Genomic DNA, 18,038 nt, shown 5'->3' on the forward strand with positions numbered 1-18,038 from the left:
GGAAAATAATTTAAGCATTACAGCATTCATACAATGATGTATTGTTTTTCCCCGTTTTAAAATATATACTCTGCATAAAAACATTATAAATATACGTTGCACAATATAAATAAAACAGATTTTAATACGAATTTCATGTGCAGTGCTGTGCATTATGAGATGTGGAGGAAAAATATTTGTTGACAGCGCTTCACCAACAGAGAGAGAGAGAGAGAGAGAGAGAGGGAAAACATTATCTGATGGATCGTCAGTAATATTTCCTAAAGATGACCATGTCACAGTTTAGCTAAATTAATTCCCTCCGCATCCTGAAGTGACGTGTGATGCTCCTTCGCCATTTGCAATTCATTGAAACATTGTTTTCCAGCCGCAGCTGCGCTTCATTCTCAATGTATAGTTCGTCTAAAGTGATGTATACAAACTATACAGTATTAACCTATTGACCCAGTATTGATCTATTGACCTAAAATGCCTAAGTGCGCCTGTATTTGCGATTCAGTCCGATTGAGTCGCCTATGGGAAAATGTCTATGACTAGGAATAATAAACGGCAGAAAACGGTCAAACTACTTGCTCTACAAACAAATGTTTGCAGGACTATACAGACCAAGTAGAATAATATAATAAGGAAATATCAGTTTGCAACATTAAACAGCAAAACAAGCAGTTTTAATGTCTAAAAATGAATGGAAGTAAATAAGACCTGAAGTCTCGAGTAAAAAATATTCAAATGGCTGTGCCCGCTTGTCGGCGAAGAATAAGGTGAATACTATGAGCAGAGACACAATCAGCCAGCGCAGTCGTCTCTTCAGTCAAAAGTAACAGTTTGTGTCTGCCGGTTTGTTTACTTGCAGCAGATCCATTGGCATTTTCCCGTACGTTTCCTGCTCCAGGGTTCGTTTGAAAGCGTACCGAGACCACCTCTTCAAAGAGGTTTACGGTTTTTTGGTCCGCTTTTGATGCGCACTCAAGTGCGATTACTACATTCACACCTGCCCAAACAAACCCCAACAACAGGGGAAACTAACTCTAGTGCAATTCAACCAGACTAAATAAGGCAGATGTGAAAACACCCTTAGTTATGCTGGATTGATTGTATAATTTTTGTATTGTTTTTTTGGGTGACAATTTTAGCCTTCTAAAAATATAAATAATATAAATAATTATAATCAAAATAATAATTATAAAAATAAATAAACTAATTATATACATAATTCTGGTGCAGCAGTGCTTTTTAATGTACTCTGTCCCTGTCAAATAAAAAAAACTAACAAATAGTTTCATACAATTTAGTACGATTTACGCCCCATTCACACGGGGCTTCAGCGTCAACGCTTGACTAAAGGCGTGTCTGAAGTTGAGGCTGAAGCGATCATCATAGCAGCGTCGGCCAATAAAATTCAGTCAGCAATAGGCATCTGTCTAGCTGGTGTATTTGCATACAGTGATCTGATTGGCTGACGCTTCCGTCGGTGCTTGAAAAGTTGAGCTGGTCCCAACTTCTGCAGCGAGCAACGCCTCTGAAGTGGCGCCGACGGATCCACAATGTAGTTCGGCAACGCCTGACGTCACCCATTCAAAGTGAATGGGAAGCAATGACGCTGACTCATCCACGAATGACAATTAGATTTAGGGGTGGGATTTAATGCCACGCCTTCTTTTAAAAGTTGACTGAACTCGAATTTGCCGCTAAACAGACAAAATGTAAAATAGTCAAGTTTCCTTGTGAGATCAGGCTGAAAAATCTGACTTGATGTTTGATATGATATGAAAAATGATATGGCTGTTTATGACGTGGGAACGATGGGCTAGAATGACCAGCTCATTTCCATATAAAAGTGCAGGCTACAAAAACAGATTCCTCCAAGACCAAAATGGGCATTTTTAGAATTGTATAATAAATTATCTAATGAGTATTTTGAGCACATCTTGGAGACACCAAAGACTTAACTTGCATCTTGTAAAAGGGGTAAAATAGGAACCAGCTACCTTTTTTTCTGCTGTGATTGGAGAGAGAGAGTGACTGAGTGACGGCAGAACATGCCGCGTTATGAAGAAGAAATGAGGAGGCGGCAGGGTTTTTTCACCTGCAATGCAGTGCTGGCTCTTCTCAGCCAATTAGAGTGGCTGTGAGAGATTTGTGGGTGGGTCTTATTGCTGACGGCAGCAGAGAGAGCGGGAGAGGGAGAGCGTGTTCAGCAATCAGCCTCACTGTGCATCTGTGTGCACTGAGGTGGTTTTCCTCTGTCTCTGGTACATGGCTCTGTCTCTGGCCTGTCAGCCCCTGTTGCCTTCATTAGCACTCTCTCTCATGGGCATCCGCGCGTCCTGCAGGTAAGAAGCAAACTTGCGTGTGTGCACTTGTGTGTTTTGGCTTTGCTGAAGCATTTGTTTGGGAGCTTTGATTTGAGAATTGGTTCAATTTGCTTATGTGTTCTGCATTTATTCGTTTGAAATGTATACTGATGATGATGATGTATACTGAAATTGAATGGAGAGAGGGATAGTTCACCCAAAACTGAACATTCTGTCATCATTTACTCGTCCTTTACTTGTTCAAAACCTGTTTGAGTTATTCTGTTGAACACAAAAGAAGATGTTTTGAATAATGTTTGAAACCGGTAACCATTGACTTCCATTGCATTTGTTTTTCATACTATTGAAGTCAATGGTTACCACATTCTTCGAAATATCTTTTTTTGTGTTCAACATAAAGAGAGAAACTCCTAAAAGGTTTGGAACCACTTAAGGATGTATATTGTGAGTAAATCTTCATTTTTGGGTGAACTGTCCCTTTAAAATGAGGTCAGTTTAGGTTTATTTCAGTCAAATTGTCAGGTTTTAGGTTTATTTTCAGTAAAAATCTGTCAAATAAGTCAACAAATTAGGTTAGTTTAGGTCTATGTCAGCTAAATCTTCAGGTTTTAGATTTATTTCAGCTAAATCACTTAACAAATTAGGTTAGTTTTGGTCTATGTCAGCTAAATCTTCAGATTTTGGGTTTATTTTCAGTTAAAACCGTTAACAAATTAGGTTAATTAAGGTTTATTTAATCTAAATCTTCAGGTTTTAGGTTTATTTTTAGTTAAATCATTACATATTAGGTTAGTTTAGGTTTATTTCTATAAATAATAGTATATAATAACAATAACAGTGTTTATGGCAGTAAGGATTAAATTAATGTAGTTTTTATGAATGATTGCAATATGTTTTAATATTTATATTATATACATTAACATTTAGTATACAAATATTTAGCAGAAATTCAGAAAATAAATCCCTACAGTGTCTTATCCATATTAATAATGTTATTATTTGCATATTTATTAGCAAAAATTAATTTAAATAGATTTTGTGTGATGTTTTAATATAATAAACACTGTTTCATATAAATATTTAGCTGCATAATTGCTATCTAGAATTGTGTGTAATAAAAAAGCTTGAACATTTGACTTAATATTATGATAAACAGCTTTTATAATTATATTGCAACCTTGCTTTTGGTATTTATTTATGAAGTTATGTATATCCATTTTATTGTGGACTGCAAAGAAAGAGTTTCAATGCTAAGGGAAACACAATACATCTGTAAATAAATCTTTCCAGTGAACATATATAATATAGCTAGGTTTTATAATGATACTGGTGTTTCCTAATCAGTGCATACAAATAAGCATTAACTCAGCTAAACAGATTGATGCTTTTAAAATGTCAGAAATCTGCACCGTATTGCAGTGATTTATCATCAAAAATTCAGTGGTGCAGCTCATTTCAAAAGACATTTGGAGCTGCTTTTAAAAGCGTTTTGCGGACACGCTCTCTGTGAAGTTTTCAGATTAAATCCAGCTTTCTTAAAGAGTCTGAGTGGAGTATTTTTGTGTCAGAGATGAAAGCAGGGGAGACTGCAGCGTTTGATGATCACCGTCATCCAACCCTAGCTGTTTTCTTCACCTTTGCTGTGATGTGTACGCAGTCAAGCTGGACCGCAAATTGCACAATAATGAAAACCCAATGCAACAGTTGATGTGTTCCTCTAGTGACGGCAGCGTCTCTGCAATCAGGAAACCACAGGTGGCACAGGCCACACGGGGCAGATTTAGCACTAAGTGAAATTGATTTAACCCTCAAGCATCTCTTGTATCATATTGCGCTTAATCTTTCCCTAGTGGACGTTTTTGGGGCATGAAGGTCTCAAGTGTGAACACGCATTTAGTTTTTTTATTAGACAAATGTCAAATCACTGGCTTCAAAAATTATATAAATATTATATTATATAAAATTTATGTATCTTTAAATGTGCTATATATATATATATATATATATATATATATATATATATATATATATATATATACCAATTTTAGTATTCCCTATTTATTTCCAATGGGACATTCAAGTTCAATTTTTTTAACTATTCAGATAAAAGGAACTATTTTTAAAATTATTAAAATGATTTTAAATTTTTTTTTCAAAAATATGCCTACTTATGTTTTAGATAATATTTCACTTCACATATACACTCACCGACCACTTTATTAGGTACACCTTACTTGTATCAGGTTTGTACCCTGTTTTGCCTTCAGATCTGCCTTAATTCTTCTTGGCATAGACTCAACAGGGTACTGTAAATATTCCTCAGAGATTTTGCTCCATATTGAAATGATAGCATCATGCAGTTGCTGCAGATTTGTCGGCTGCACATCCTTGATGCGAAACTTCCGTTCCACAACATCCCAAAAGTGCTCTATTGGATTGAGATCTGCTGACTGTAGAGGCCATTTGAGTACAGTGAACTCATTGACATGTTCAAGAAACCAGTCTAAGATGATTTGCGCTTTATGACATGGTGGGTTATCCTGCTGCAAGTAGCAATCAGAACAGAAGATGGGTACACTGTGGTCATGACGGGATGGACATGATCAGCAACAATACTCAGGTAGGCTGTGGCGTTGATGCTCAATTGGTGCTAATGGACCCAAAGCGTGCCAAGAAAATCTCCCCCACACCATTACACCACCACCACCAGCCTGAACCACTGATACAAGGCAGGATGGATCCATGCTTTCATGCTGTTTATGCCAAATTCTGACCCGACCATGTGAATGTGTCAGCAGAATGGAGACTCATCAGAGCAGGCAACATCTTCTATTGTTCAGTTTTGGTGAGCCTGTGTGAATTGTAGCTTCAGTTTCCTGTTCTTAGCTGACAGGAGCGGCACCCGGTGTGGTCTTCTGCTGCTGTAGCCCATCCGCCTCAAGGTTGGACGTGTTGTGTGTTCAGAGATGCTCTTCTGTAGATCTCGGTTGTAACGAGTGATTATTTGAGTTACTGTTGCCTTTCTATCAGCTGGAACCAGTCTGGCCATTCTCCTCTGACCTCTGGCATCAACAAGGCATTTGAACTGCCGCTCACTGGATATTTCCTCTTTTTCAGGTCATTCTCTGTAAACCCTAGAGATGGTTGTGTGTGAAAATCCCAGTAGATCAGCAGTTTCTGAAATACTCAGACCAGCCGGTTTGGCACCAACAACCATGCTATGTTTAAAGTCACTTAAATGCCCTTTCTTCCCCATTCTCATTTTGAACTGTAGCAGATCACCTTGACCATGTCCACATGCCTAAATGCATTGAGTTGCTGCCGTGTGATTGGCTGATTTGCGTTAACAAGCAGTTGGACAGGTGTACCTAATAAAGTGGCCGGTGTGTCTCTGCAGTTAGTATAGACAAATCAAAGCCTTTAATTTGGCGATCTGGTGGTTTATGAAGGCATACAAATATCTAAATATCCAACATTACTTTTTGACTGTAGGGTGCGAAAGGGCTATCTGTGCGTGTGTTTGACACATTGAGCTTGTTGAATAGACTTATGGAGCATTCACACTGGATGTGTCTTGTGTGAGTACATCCTGTTCTTCACGTAATTATTCGTATTTTGAGTTTAATTGCTTCATTCTTGCGTGACTTTTTCACAACAGACACGAAATCACTCTAGTTCTGTTGCAAAATGTGTCATGGATGAAATGGTGGCTGTGCTATGGATGGTTAAAAAAAGGTGTGGACTCGTTTGATGGCATTTTTGGGTCCATCAGATCCTTCAGAGGCTACTAAAGCAAGCTCCTGATTGGATAATGCAACACAATTATTTTGTTTAAGTTCAGATTTTTTTCAGACTTTAAATCGCACGTTATGTGCATCAAACGGCCAACATGCACGATTTGCGCCGTGTCATTCACGCTAATCGCACTGCAGGATGTCTATTACGTCTTTGCATGGACATGACATGTAAATCAATCATGCTTGATGCACAATCTGAGTCATATATATTTGATTGATTGGCAATGTGTTGGATTTATTGAGTTTTTTTAAATAACTTTTAAAAATTTAGTATTTACCATTCATTTTTTATGGGTGTCATTTTTAGGCACAAGGAAAGATTGAGTTTTTTTTCAACCACTTAACATTATTGAATTGAGTCCTGTTTTGTGTGTGTGTGCAGATGGTTAACTAAGTCTTGAAATGCTCAGGGTCAGCAACCCGCGGCTCTTTAGCGCTGCCCTTGTGGCTCCCTGAAGCTTTTTCAAAAATGTTCAAAAAGATGGGGAAGGTTAGAATATATTTTTGTTTTAATATGATTTCTATAGGAGGACAAACATTTTTAATGTTTTCAAATGCTGTAAAAGTGTGTAGAATTAATATTTAATATCAACATTTCTGTCAACGAAGATTTGCGTCATAGCCTGCGACACAGGTTTCTATCAGTAGGGCGGGATGCCAGGCAGGTGGCTGTTGTAAACAAACCGGGAGATAATAAAGCATGGAAAACCGTACACAGATGGTGACCAACCACCTGATTTCAGTGGCTATTTAATCATGAAGGCTCAATATGTATTTGTAGCCAACTTAGTCATTCTTATAATAGGCTAATATAGCTAATATATATACATACAGCATGTGTTTCCTTCATTATAAGGCTTATATAAGGCTTTACATTTTTTGCGGCTCCAAACATATTTGTTTTTTGTTTTGTTTTTTGGTCCAATATGGCTCTTTCAACATTTTTGGTTGCCGACCCCTAGGGAAACCATTTGTGAATTTGCCCCCAAAATTGGAATTTTAAGCAGTAAAATGGCCTTGGTTTTAGAAACCGATGCTGCAGTGTAGTCCGCACGCCACCGAAAAACAATGCTTGCACTTAGATTTTCCGAGCCGGGCATTTATATTTCTGGAAGAGCAGATTGTTTTGATGCCTTGCGTGAGTACTCTGACACAAGACAAGAGAATGTCAGACGTGTCGTGGTTTGTTGTGTGGGCTGGAGAAGTTCTGAAGCCTGAGCTCTGTATTAAGAGTCCATTTAACCCTCTGTGCGCCAAACATTTCTCTCTCCCACACACGATGCTCACACATACAAACAAACCCCCTTGTTTTTTCCTCCTGCCTGGTGTGTTTTGAAGGATGACATGCATCGGGAGGTGAAGCTTCGCTTGATTTGAATAGTCCGGCGCTAGTTGCTAAGGACTGAGGCTTTTAATAGAATCCTCCCTCGCTGAAAAACAACTTAAAGTAATGGAGGGAATTATGGAAATGTGATTCATAGACTGGTAAAACGATAAGAAAACAGCCTGCTTGACCAGCTATCACCTGTGATGATGGAATCACTATTGAAAAGCCGTGCTTTATAGTGAAGCAACGATTTGCAGACTTTACTCTACAGTACACAAGGGGACCGCTTGTGTTTTCTGAAGTACTTCATGGACTTGATCAAATGTAAACATGACTTTTTCTCTGCTGGTTGAATTAAACTGTCGATACCTGAGTAGCATAAATAGCACTGAAATAGCCATAAAAATATATTATAAATAGCAAAGTTATTAGGACCAGACAGAATCTGTGCTATGGCGGCGAAGTGGCGCAGTAGGTTTTGCTGTCGCCTTACAGCAAGAAGGTCGCTGGGTCGCAGGTTTGCGCCTCGGCTGGGTCAGTTGGCGTTTCTGTGTGGAGTTTGAATGTTCTCTCTGCGTTCGCGTGGGTTTGCTCTGGTTTCCCCCACAGTCCAAAGAAGACATGCGGTGCAGGTGAATTGGGTAGGCTAAATTGTCCGGGGTGTGTGTGTGTGTGTGTGTGTGTGTGTGTGTGTGTGTGTGTGTGTGTGTGTGTGTGTGTGTGTGTGTGTGAATGTTTCTCAGAGATGGGTTGCGGCTGGAAAGGCATGCGCTGTGTAAAAATGTGCTGGATAAGTTGGCGGTTCATTCCGCTGTGGCGACCCCGGATTAATAAAGGGACTAAGCCGACAAGAAAATGAATGAGAATCTGTGCTCATTCTTTGCTATATTCTAATAGCCTCTAGACTTCTTGGCCGCTTATGTGCTGCTTGCAGCTATATTTATTATTATTGTTATTATTATTCCGCTTCTCCTGCTGGATTTGAATGGCAGCTTATACAGCCGTATGCTGGACAGTTGTGTAATTTGTGTCTAAATCAAGCTCTCTAGCGCCACTACTTGTCCAAATACGCAAATTTTGTATGCTAATAACTTTTGAATCATAATTTAGAGAATACAAATATTATTTCCTCTAAACATCAAGTAAGGTATAGTACAGTGACTAAAAACATTAAATAGGAAAGCTTAACTTTTTAACTTTTATTTAAAGTTTACATTGCAAATTCAATCAGATCCACTTGTTTGGTAAACAAAGTAAGAGCCTGTGTTAAATGTAGCTTCAGGGACTTCTGCTGCTGTAGCTCATCTGCTTCAAGGTTTGACATTGTGTGTTTGGGAATGCTCTTCTGCAGAACTTCTCAGTTTAGTTCTATACATTAGTATGTTTTTCTAGAGGGCAGTTTTAATATTAATCTTAGCAAACCTGAAATCTCTAAATCAAACTCTCTAGCGCCACCGCTTGTCCAAATTTGCTACTTAAATCGTAAATTGCAGAATCAGAGTAAAATTTCCTCTGAATATTAAATCAAGTGTCATACAGTAACTAAAATATGAAATAATAAAGAATAAATTTTAACTTTTAAGGTTTTCATTGCAAATTCAATCAGATCCACTTGTTTGGTAAACAAAGTAAGTGCGTGTGTTAAATGTAGCTTCAGTTACTTCTGCTGCTGTAGCTCATCTGCTTCAAAGTTTGACATTGTGTGTGGGTTTTAAATGCTCTTCTGCAGAACTTAGTTGTCATCTATTTAGTTTCTACTAATTTCTCAGTTTAGTTCTACATATTAGTATGTTTTTCTTGAGGGAAGTCTCAACATTAACCTTAGCAAACCTGAAGTCTCTAATTCAAACTCTCTAGCGCCACCGCTTGTCCAAAGTTGCAAATTTTGTATGCTAATAACTTGAATCGTAAATTGCAGAATCAGAATGAAATTTCCTCTGAATATTAAGCCAAGTACAGTAACTAAAAACATGAAATAATAAAGAATAACATTAGAACTTTTAAGGATGTCATTGCAATTTCAATCAGAGTAAGAGTAAGATTCTGTATTAAATGCTGTAGCTCATCTGCTTCAAAGTTTGGCGTTGTGTGTTTGGAAATGCTCTCCTGCAGATCTTGACTATTTAGTTACTGTTGGCTTCACAGTTTAGTTCTACATGTTAGTATGTTTTTCTGCTGTTTGTGATGAGCTGTGGCTCATCATGTAACTTTCGTATCACCATTTTGACTGCGTATTGTCTGTGTATTGCGAAGTAGAAATGAATAATTTGGTGTATCAACATTGTATGAATTAATGAAATACGGTAGGTTACTGTGACATGTCTCTACCATATTTGTAACAGTAAAGTTCTATCTACCACAGCTTTCACTGTATACTTTTTAGAGTTTAGGGATGGTTGTGCATGAAAATCCCAGCAGATAAGCAGCTTCTGAAACAAAACAAGCCTGCCTTTTTACTTAATACTATAATTGTTCCCCATTCTGATGCTTCGTATGAAGTTCAGCAGTTTTTCGTTATGACATTGGCTGATAGGATATTTGCATTAACATGAAGGTGAGCAGGTATGCATAAAGTATAGAGCGTTACAATAAACAACTGTGCATGCACAGTAAGTGTAATAACAGCATACACTATCTGACATTGTTTTGCTTGAATTCATCCTATCGTGTGTGTGTGTTTGTTGTTATTTTGTGGTGAAATATGACCCAGACATTTCTTGACAGTTTTTCATAGGATTTATTCTTCGGGTTTGGAAAGCTCTTGTCATTTGTGTGTGCAGCATGCATCAGACGGCTCGTAGGCGTGCAGTCTGAGGCCAAAACAATACACTGCAGACTTAAGATTAAGCTGAATTCTAAACGCAGCATTTAACAGTAGATTACACTCCGCTCTTACAGATCCTTTTTCTGCCAGCTTGTCTATTGGCTCCTGCCACCTTCATTTTGATTAAATGTATTAATTAGCTGTTCTTTAAAAGATTAGTGGAATAAAACACTGGTTACACTTCATTTTAAGTCACATTAACTACTATGTACGTACATTTAGATTAATCGTTTGGTACAATGCACTTATACACATGCATTGTGCTTATGTTTATAAATTATTTGAATCTATATGTACGTACAGTTAAAGTCAGAATTAATAGCCCCCCTGTTATCCCCCCCCCCAATTTCTGTTTAACACATTTCTTAACATAATAGTTTTATTAACTCATCTCTAATAACTAATTTCTTTTATCTTTGCCATGATGACAGCACATAATATTTAACTAGATATTTTTCAAGATACTAGTATTCAGATTAAAGGGCTATTTATAGGCGTACATTGCTGTTTTATTTGGTTACTAAGCAGAAATAAACAACACTATAAAATATAAAGAGTTTTCATTTGATTTACTAAACTAGTGGTGTTTTGAAATTAATGATTGCATAATAATCGTGATAACCATGAAGCCACGATTATTCCTCGGACTATAATCGTGCAACCAAAATCAGTGGCAGTTCTAGTTTAAATGGCACCCTGGGTGAAACCACCCTAAACATGCCCCCTCCCCCAAGAAATAAAGACACTGTGGTTGACTTTATAATATGCATTTTAAATATATACACTTAAAATAATAATTATAAATACATTTCAATGTATATATTTCTTTTCAGTAAATTTAGCAATTTGTTTATTATTATTATTATTATTATATGATTATTATCCTAAATAAATAACAGAGATCAATCCTAAATATAACTGAAAAACAATGTAAAGACACAACTGGAGTAATATTACAAGACTTTTGCCTGAATAATGACCATGACTGTTCTATAGAATACAAAAATATATGTTTATAGAATTATCTGTTGTCTTAGACCCGACTCTTGACCAAGATTAAAGTTATGAAGTCTTAGTTAGCCATGCTTGTAACATCGTCATATGATATAAACTTGCATGTCGACTTGCATGTCGACTCATATCGGCGTGCATGTAAACAACCGGGATCAGGAGCAGCACGTGTGAGGCGGCCAGGGATGGTTTTCAGCATGCATGCGTCCATTTTTCACCAGCGTTGTTTCGGTTGCACATAAAGAATAACAAACTTGTGTGTGCAATAGACAGCAAATGTGAATAGCCCCTAACGTCTTTATTCTGAGATAACCACTCTAAATTAATACACTTGCATTTGCAATTGCAAGGTAAATCCTATCTCAAATCTTTTACTGGGGGACTTTTTTTTTGAAGTATGAGGAGTGCTATCCTGCTGGAGAATCGTCCCTCTCCTGTGGTTTGTAATGTAATGGGCAGCACAAATGTCTTGATAGCTCAGGCTGTTGATGTTGATCATCCACTCTGCAGATCTCTTGCACGCCCCATACTGAATGTAACCCCAAACCATGACTTTTCCTTCACCAAACTTGACTGATTTCTGTGAGAATCTTGGCTCCATGCTGGTTCCAGTAGGTCTTCTGCAGTATTTGTGATGATTGGGATGCAGTTCAGCAGATGGTTCATGGGAAAAATCCACCTTCTGCCACTTTTCTATATGATCAACTAGAAGTCAAGTTATTATTGCTTTTACAAATGAGATCAACGACAAGACTTTTGTCAGGGAGTGTATTTTTATAACAATTACTTTTCTAAATTTATGCTGAACTAATTTATTTATTTACAGTATTTAAGGCAAGAAGTATCTAATTAAATGACCTAAAAATGAATAGTACATATACTTTTTTTTTCCAGGGGATAAATCATTTAATTACAGTTACTAGTACACTGTAACTAATTCGACCCAACACTGTTTACTTTCAGATTTCCCTTAAGGCATTCAATAACCAATTCCCTGCTCGACATCTTTTTTTCCCAATAATTTGATTTGTTTCATGTGGATGTACAATATGCACAGAAGCTCAGATGCTCTTTTGCATTGCATTGCAGTTTTAAAGCTATAATGTCATTTATTTTGATGCATAAATTGTTTTCTTTTTCATCCAGTGTTATAATTTTATCGCGAGTCAATGCTGCAAACACAAAATTGACCTACTATTAATTTAAGCAGTAGGGATTGTAGTAATGGATATGAAGAGTTTGACCTCTAACCTCTAAAAGCTGTTTGAAATTTTCTACTTAAATTAGCATTTTTCCCGACTCTTGTTTGTAGGCTCAGAAATGTTCTTTTCATTGCTGTTAAAGTGAAATATTTAAACATAAACATGGGAGGCTGATAAAAATGCTCATTTTAGGATGCTCATTTTTCAGATGGCATTTGGAGATTTTTGCATCTAAACTCTTCATATCCATTACTACAATCTCTACTACAAAGTGTGCCTAAATTAATAGTAGGTCAATTTTATATAGTAGCTCTTCATATATACAGTTGTAGTGGATTATATATACAGTCAAAGTCAAATTTATTCGCCGTCCTGTGAATTTCTTTTTCAAATATTTCCCAAATCATGTTTAACAGAGTGAGGAATTTTTCACAGTATTTCCTTTAAAAAAAATTTATTCTGGACAAAAACTCATTTGTTTAATTTCGGCTGGAATAAATGCAGTTTTAATTTTTTAAAACTATTTTAAGGTCAATATTTTTAGCAATATCGTTTACAACAAACCACTGTAATAGACTTGCCTAACTACCCTAATCAACCTAGTTAAGCCTTTAAATGTCACTTTAAGCTGAATACTAATATCTTGGAAAATATCTAGTCAAATATTATGTGCTGCCATCATGGCAAAGATAAAATAAATCAGGTATTTGAAATTAGTATACATATATATGGAATTAATAGGCCTTAGGTTATCATTGTAACAGACAAAAATAACAAAATAATCAATGCCTCATCCACAGGGCACTGAAAGGACAAGCAGACATGTAGACTGACTCTAAAGAAATGCAAGGCATTCTGGTATGTCGGCTGATTTGTGCTGTCTGAGCTGACAACAGTAGAAAACAGGACCGCCCACAATCTCTCCAGACATTTGGCTTTCACTTCTTATTAGGCCAAGCTTTGCCTTTTTTTTTTCTCCATCCATCCTGCAACAACAACAAAAAACCATCTTCACAGTTCAAACAAAACATTGTAGTTTGACTGGAGAAAATCGCTTATGGTTTGAAAATGCATGTTAACAAGTTAATTCATCTTCAGGTGCCACTGCCTCCAAAACCTTCGTCCATCATAAAAAAAAAAATAAATAAATTGATTTTGATTTCATTCGGTTCTTCACTTTAAAGCTTGAGTTTTAAGATGTTTTGATAGTTTGATAGTTGTATTTTTTTCGGTGTACTACACATTGTAGTATGTTGAAGAATATCTAGTCAAATATTATCTACTGTCATCATAGCAAAGATAAAAGAAAACAGTTTTTAGAAATGAGTTATTAAATTTATCATGTTTAGAAATGTGTTGAAAAAATCTTCTTTCCATTAAACAGAAATTGGGGGGAAACGGGGGGCTCATAATTCAGGAGGACTAATAATTCTAACTTCCACTGTTAATACAGTTATTTTCCTCCCTGTAAATAAGGAAAGGGAAATGAATACAATGGAATAAAAATATTAAATAAACTTTGCTTTAAGGATCTTCACTTTAAGAAAAAAAACTTTAATCATAGCCACAAAAGTCCTTCAGTCAAGAGCAGTGAGGGATTTTCTCCTTTTGTTGTTTCATTAATAATAAAAACAGTCGGCAGCAGGAATATTGCGCGCTGTCACTTTAAAAACAGTGCGGTCCTGGTAAATAGTTTCTCTTGCACATGTCTTTTTGATTCTTGACTCGTTTGTTTATTACACAAAAGAGGGTTAAAATGAATAATCACCAAACACCGCGTTTTAAGACAAATTTGCATGTATTTAACCATTAAAGCGCTCACATTAAGATGACTTGTTTTGCTCTGCTCGTCTTTGAAGCTGAGCGCACACACACAACAGCATGCGATCTCTTTCGCGCTTTTGAAAACGTGAATGATTTGAATGTACGTCAATGAGCGATGCGCATCCCGAGTTGCAAACGTTACATTACAGTACATGCTTTTAGTAGTGTTCATCTGAAACTGAGCTTTGCAGAGCAACAAATGTGTACAGCTGGAAAGGGGCGGTACATGATGGAATAACCGTTTATCTCGATTAATGTTTTTTCATAATCGTTAAAAGCCAAAATAGAAATCAAAACCAAATTTTCGATTAATTGCACAGGCTTAAGTGTAGTTAAAGTGTAATTATGTAAAGTGAGACCTCTTCGGATATGAATACAAGCAAAAATGCATACAAAAATGTCGGATATTCAGTGTGCAAAGAGCTTTAATCGTTGTCTTATCTAGTTTGAAAGCCTGTCCAGAATGGTGAAACTCCCTATTAATGCCCATGATTTTAAACTCCAAGCCCAAATGTGCTTGGACAAGCTTTCACTAGGGTGTGGTGTCAGGGTGTCCTCATACTTTTGGGAATCTGGTGCACATTCACCCATGACTGCTCATCACTTGATTCTATAGCACCACTTTGCTTGGCAACAGCACATGACTAAACTCTTTACCATACTGTTCCTATCCAAACTACTGAATAACAAGTCCGTCCTTGTGTAAGGCATGTCCTGCCCTCTCAGCACTGTTAACCTAGTTAAGCCTTTAAATGTCACATTAAGCTGAATACTAGTATCTTGCAAAACATCTAGTTAAATATTGTGTACTGCCATCAGGTCAAAGACAAAAGAAATGAGTTATACATTAGTTATGAAATCTATTTAGTTTCAAAATGTGCAGGAAAAAAATTAGTTAAACAGCACTTGGGAAATGCGTATTATTGATAATAATTTTGACTTCAACTGGTCTGTCCTATATGGGTCTGTCCTATATGTCGTTCCTGAATGAGTTAAGATTAAAGCAGTAGGAGTTGGCAGGACTGCTGTGCTTCAGCTTCTGCTTTACTCAGATGCACATGTGTGTGTTCACGTGCGTGTGTTTGCGCGTGCATGCATTCAGCTTTCCCCTCAGACCAGCATAGCATTCACGCGTACCTCCGCTAATTAACTCCCACTAGCTCAGCCTCTAATTATCCAGCTAAATTAATTATTTTCTAATGTAACACCCACCATTTTCAGCCCTCAGCACACGACTACACTGTTGTTTTGGACCAGTGACATATTCATTAGATCGCCTGTACTTTGTGTACTTTGTTTTTTTTTTTTTTCTCGACAAACTAAAAAGTTTGCATGCTTCCATTAAAGGGGTGGTCCACAGTGTGTTTTTACGGCTTGGATGTGTTTATAAGATGCAACGCAATGTGTGCTTATACTTCATTTGTAGAAAATAAGTATTGAACACGGCACAGTTTTTCTCAGAAAACATACTTATAAAGATGCTGCTGATTCCAAATTTTCCCTAGATGTTGGTAACAACCTAAGAAATCCATATTTGCAAAGAAAACAAATCTAAATAGTTTACTAATGGAGTTCTGTGTAATAAAATGAAATGACGCAGGGAAAAAGTATTGAACACATGAAGAAAGGGAGGTGTAGAAAGGCATGGAAGGCCCAGACAGCAGCTGAAATCTCTCAGTAGTTCTCCAGCAACCCTCTGCCCTTCCTTAGTATAAACGGATATCGACTCCTTCAGTCCAACATCTACATTAGCAGGAGGATGAAGATAAAACCAGGGTGGACATTTCAGCAAGACAATGATTCAAAACACATTGAACAATAATTCAAAACACACACGAAAAGACTCTTGAATGCATTCACAGAAAGAAAATCAAGCTGTGGAATGGCCCAGCCATTATTATTCCCTGGAAAAAATATGACGTGTTCAGTACTTATGTTCCTCGCTGTAAGTAGAACTAGATAAAATATGTAGTCAAATGTTCTTAAAAGCACTGTCTGCATGAATTTAATCCGTTTTCTTTGTATTGTTGTTATTATTAAAGATGAGAAAAGCGACACAAATATAGTAAGAGCAATGAGGTATTTCTGCAAACACAGTAGGTATATATATATATATATATATATTTTTTTTTATTTTTTTTTTTTTTTTTACATACATAGATTCAAAGAGAACCACAGGTGAACAGGGATGTTGCAAAAGAACAGCTTTGCTTTAAACTGGACTGACTGAATATTTAGGCCTACTATAAATATCCACTATTGAAAAACATACAGACAAATGTAAAATACAGTAAAATCTGTTGAAACGGGTCAATCTGATGGCAGTTAAGTTTGCAGCTGGATATTATTGGGAGATCGTTGACAGGTACAGTGATTAGCTCCGGCAGAGAACGTCTGAAGCTCATATGCAAGTTTTTTTTTTTTTTTTTTTTTTACATTCTATGACAGAAAAACCACTAAGCCTAAAATATAAAAAAGATTTCAGTTGTATAGAGGGAGATCTTTTCAGAAATGCTAGGTGAAACACCAGTGTGGACGTGGATCATTTTTGTTCTAAAATGCCATTTTTAAACTAAGACGTATTAGTGTTTACGGGGCTGTAGTGTGTATTTTTTGCGAGCTGGTTGCTGCAGCGACGGGGGTGGGCGGAGTATCATGATGCCGCTCAGCACCATGATGTCTATCGGCCATCGGTGATGGACAATGGCATCGTCTATCGAGCCAACTCTATTAGATACGATATCCAGCCATTCAGACTTTGTAGGGGGTTTGAGTTGTTGCCATCTTTGAGTTACAGTTGTCTCACTGATTGCTAGATATTTGTCTTTTACCATTAAGTTGGCTGCAATATTTCCCAGGTAAATTGTTGTAAAAGAAAGTCCGTTCCATCACCAAAAGTACTTCATATTACTTGCATTACATCCTGCCAGTATGACTGAATGGCTGGAAAACTCCAAAAAATGTAGAAATAGTTTGCTAGGTCTTCCTCACATTTCCTCCAGCACTGTCCCCTGTCCTTTCCCAGTGTTTGCATATACATTAGCCTGGGGGTTATAAAATATTTGGTAAGATTCCTCCAGCAAAAATCTCGCCACATACCAGAGCTGTAGAAGAAGCGGCCTGTACGAAGACGTTATTCAACCAATCTTCCTCTGTGAAGATCCCTAAGTTGGATTTTTCTCTTCAATTTTAGTGATTTGTTGAGTGTTCCTTGGTGGATTGGATGGAAGAAAACAACTTCTAAACAAGTCCCCTATTGTCTTTGTTCTTATAGATGTCAATAACTAAATCAATTAAGTTGTAATGGGTTCACTTTTGCTCATGGTTAACCGCAAGGATTACAAATGTAGGCAAATGACGGCACTTCACAATTAAAACTTAATAAGAAGGCCGTATGGAGGAGGCTAATTCAGAAAGTGTCCTTGTAAAGGCTTAGGCTATTTTAGACTTGTATTGGAAGTTCAGAGCCGCAGTTTGGAGCCTGGTTTAGATTGCAGAAAATTGCCAGTTGCTTCAGAGAGATTATTCTGCACAAAGCTGCATATCTAATCGCTTTAATGCCCACTGCTGGAGCAGCAAACCAGTAGCAATAACACGGCTAGTAGCGTGATATTCAAAAGGTCATTCAGATATTCACATACAGAGGAGGTAGAATTAATGGATCGCGGGTTTATGAATAAAACAATCAGATTTGCAAAATTGCTTAGCATGTAGTCTCTTATTTTTGGGCTGAAATCC

At 37.0% G+C, this 18,038-nt stretch overlaps 1 protein-coding gene across 51 annotated transcripts in view; it reads left to right on the forward strand.

Moving 5' to 3' along the window:
• srpk1b (SRSF protein kinase 1b) overlaps window positions 1–18,038 on the forward strand; it is a 66,170-nt gene that overhangs the window by 23,612 nt on the left and 24,520 nt on the right. For 8 of the 51 annotated variants that reach the window (XR_015502123.1, XR_015502124.1, XR_015502126.1 and 5 more), the window contains exon 1: window positions 2,196–2,333. Coding sequence is in view for 2 of the 8 variants with exons in the window: in XM_087272878.1 (XP_087129004.1) it covers window positions 2,257–2,333 (77 nt within the window). In the remaining 6 variants the exon portion in view is untranslated. 51 annotated transcript variants of the gene reach the window in all.

The sequence above is a fragment of the Danio rerio genome, chromosome 11 (assembly GCF_052040795.2).
Source record: "Danio rerio strain M-AB ecotype USA chromosome 11, GRCz13ab, whole genome shotgun sequence".
NCBI lineage: Eukaryota > Metazoa > Chordata > Actinopteri > Cypriniformes > Danionidae > Danio > Danio rerio.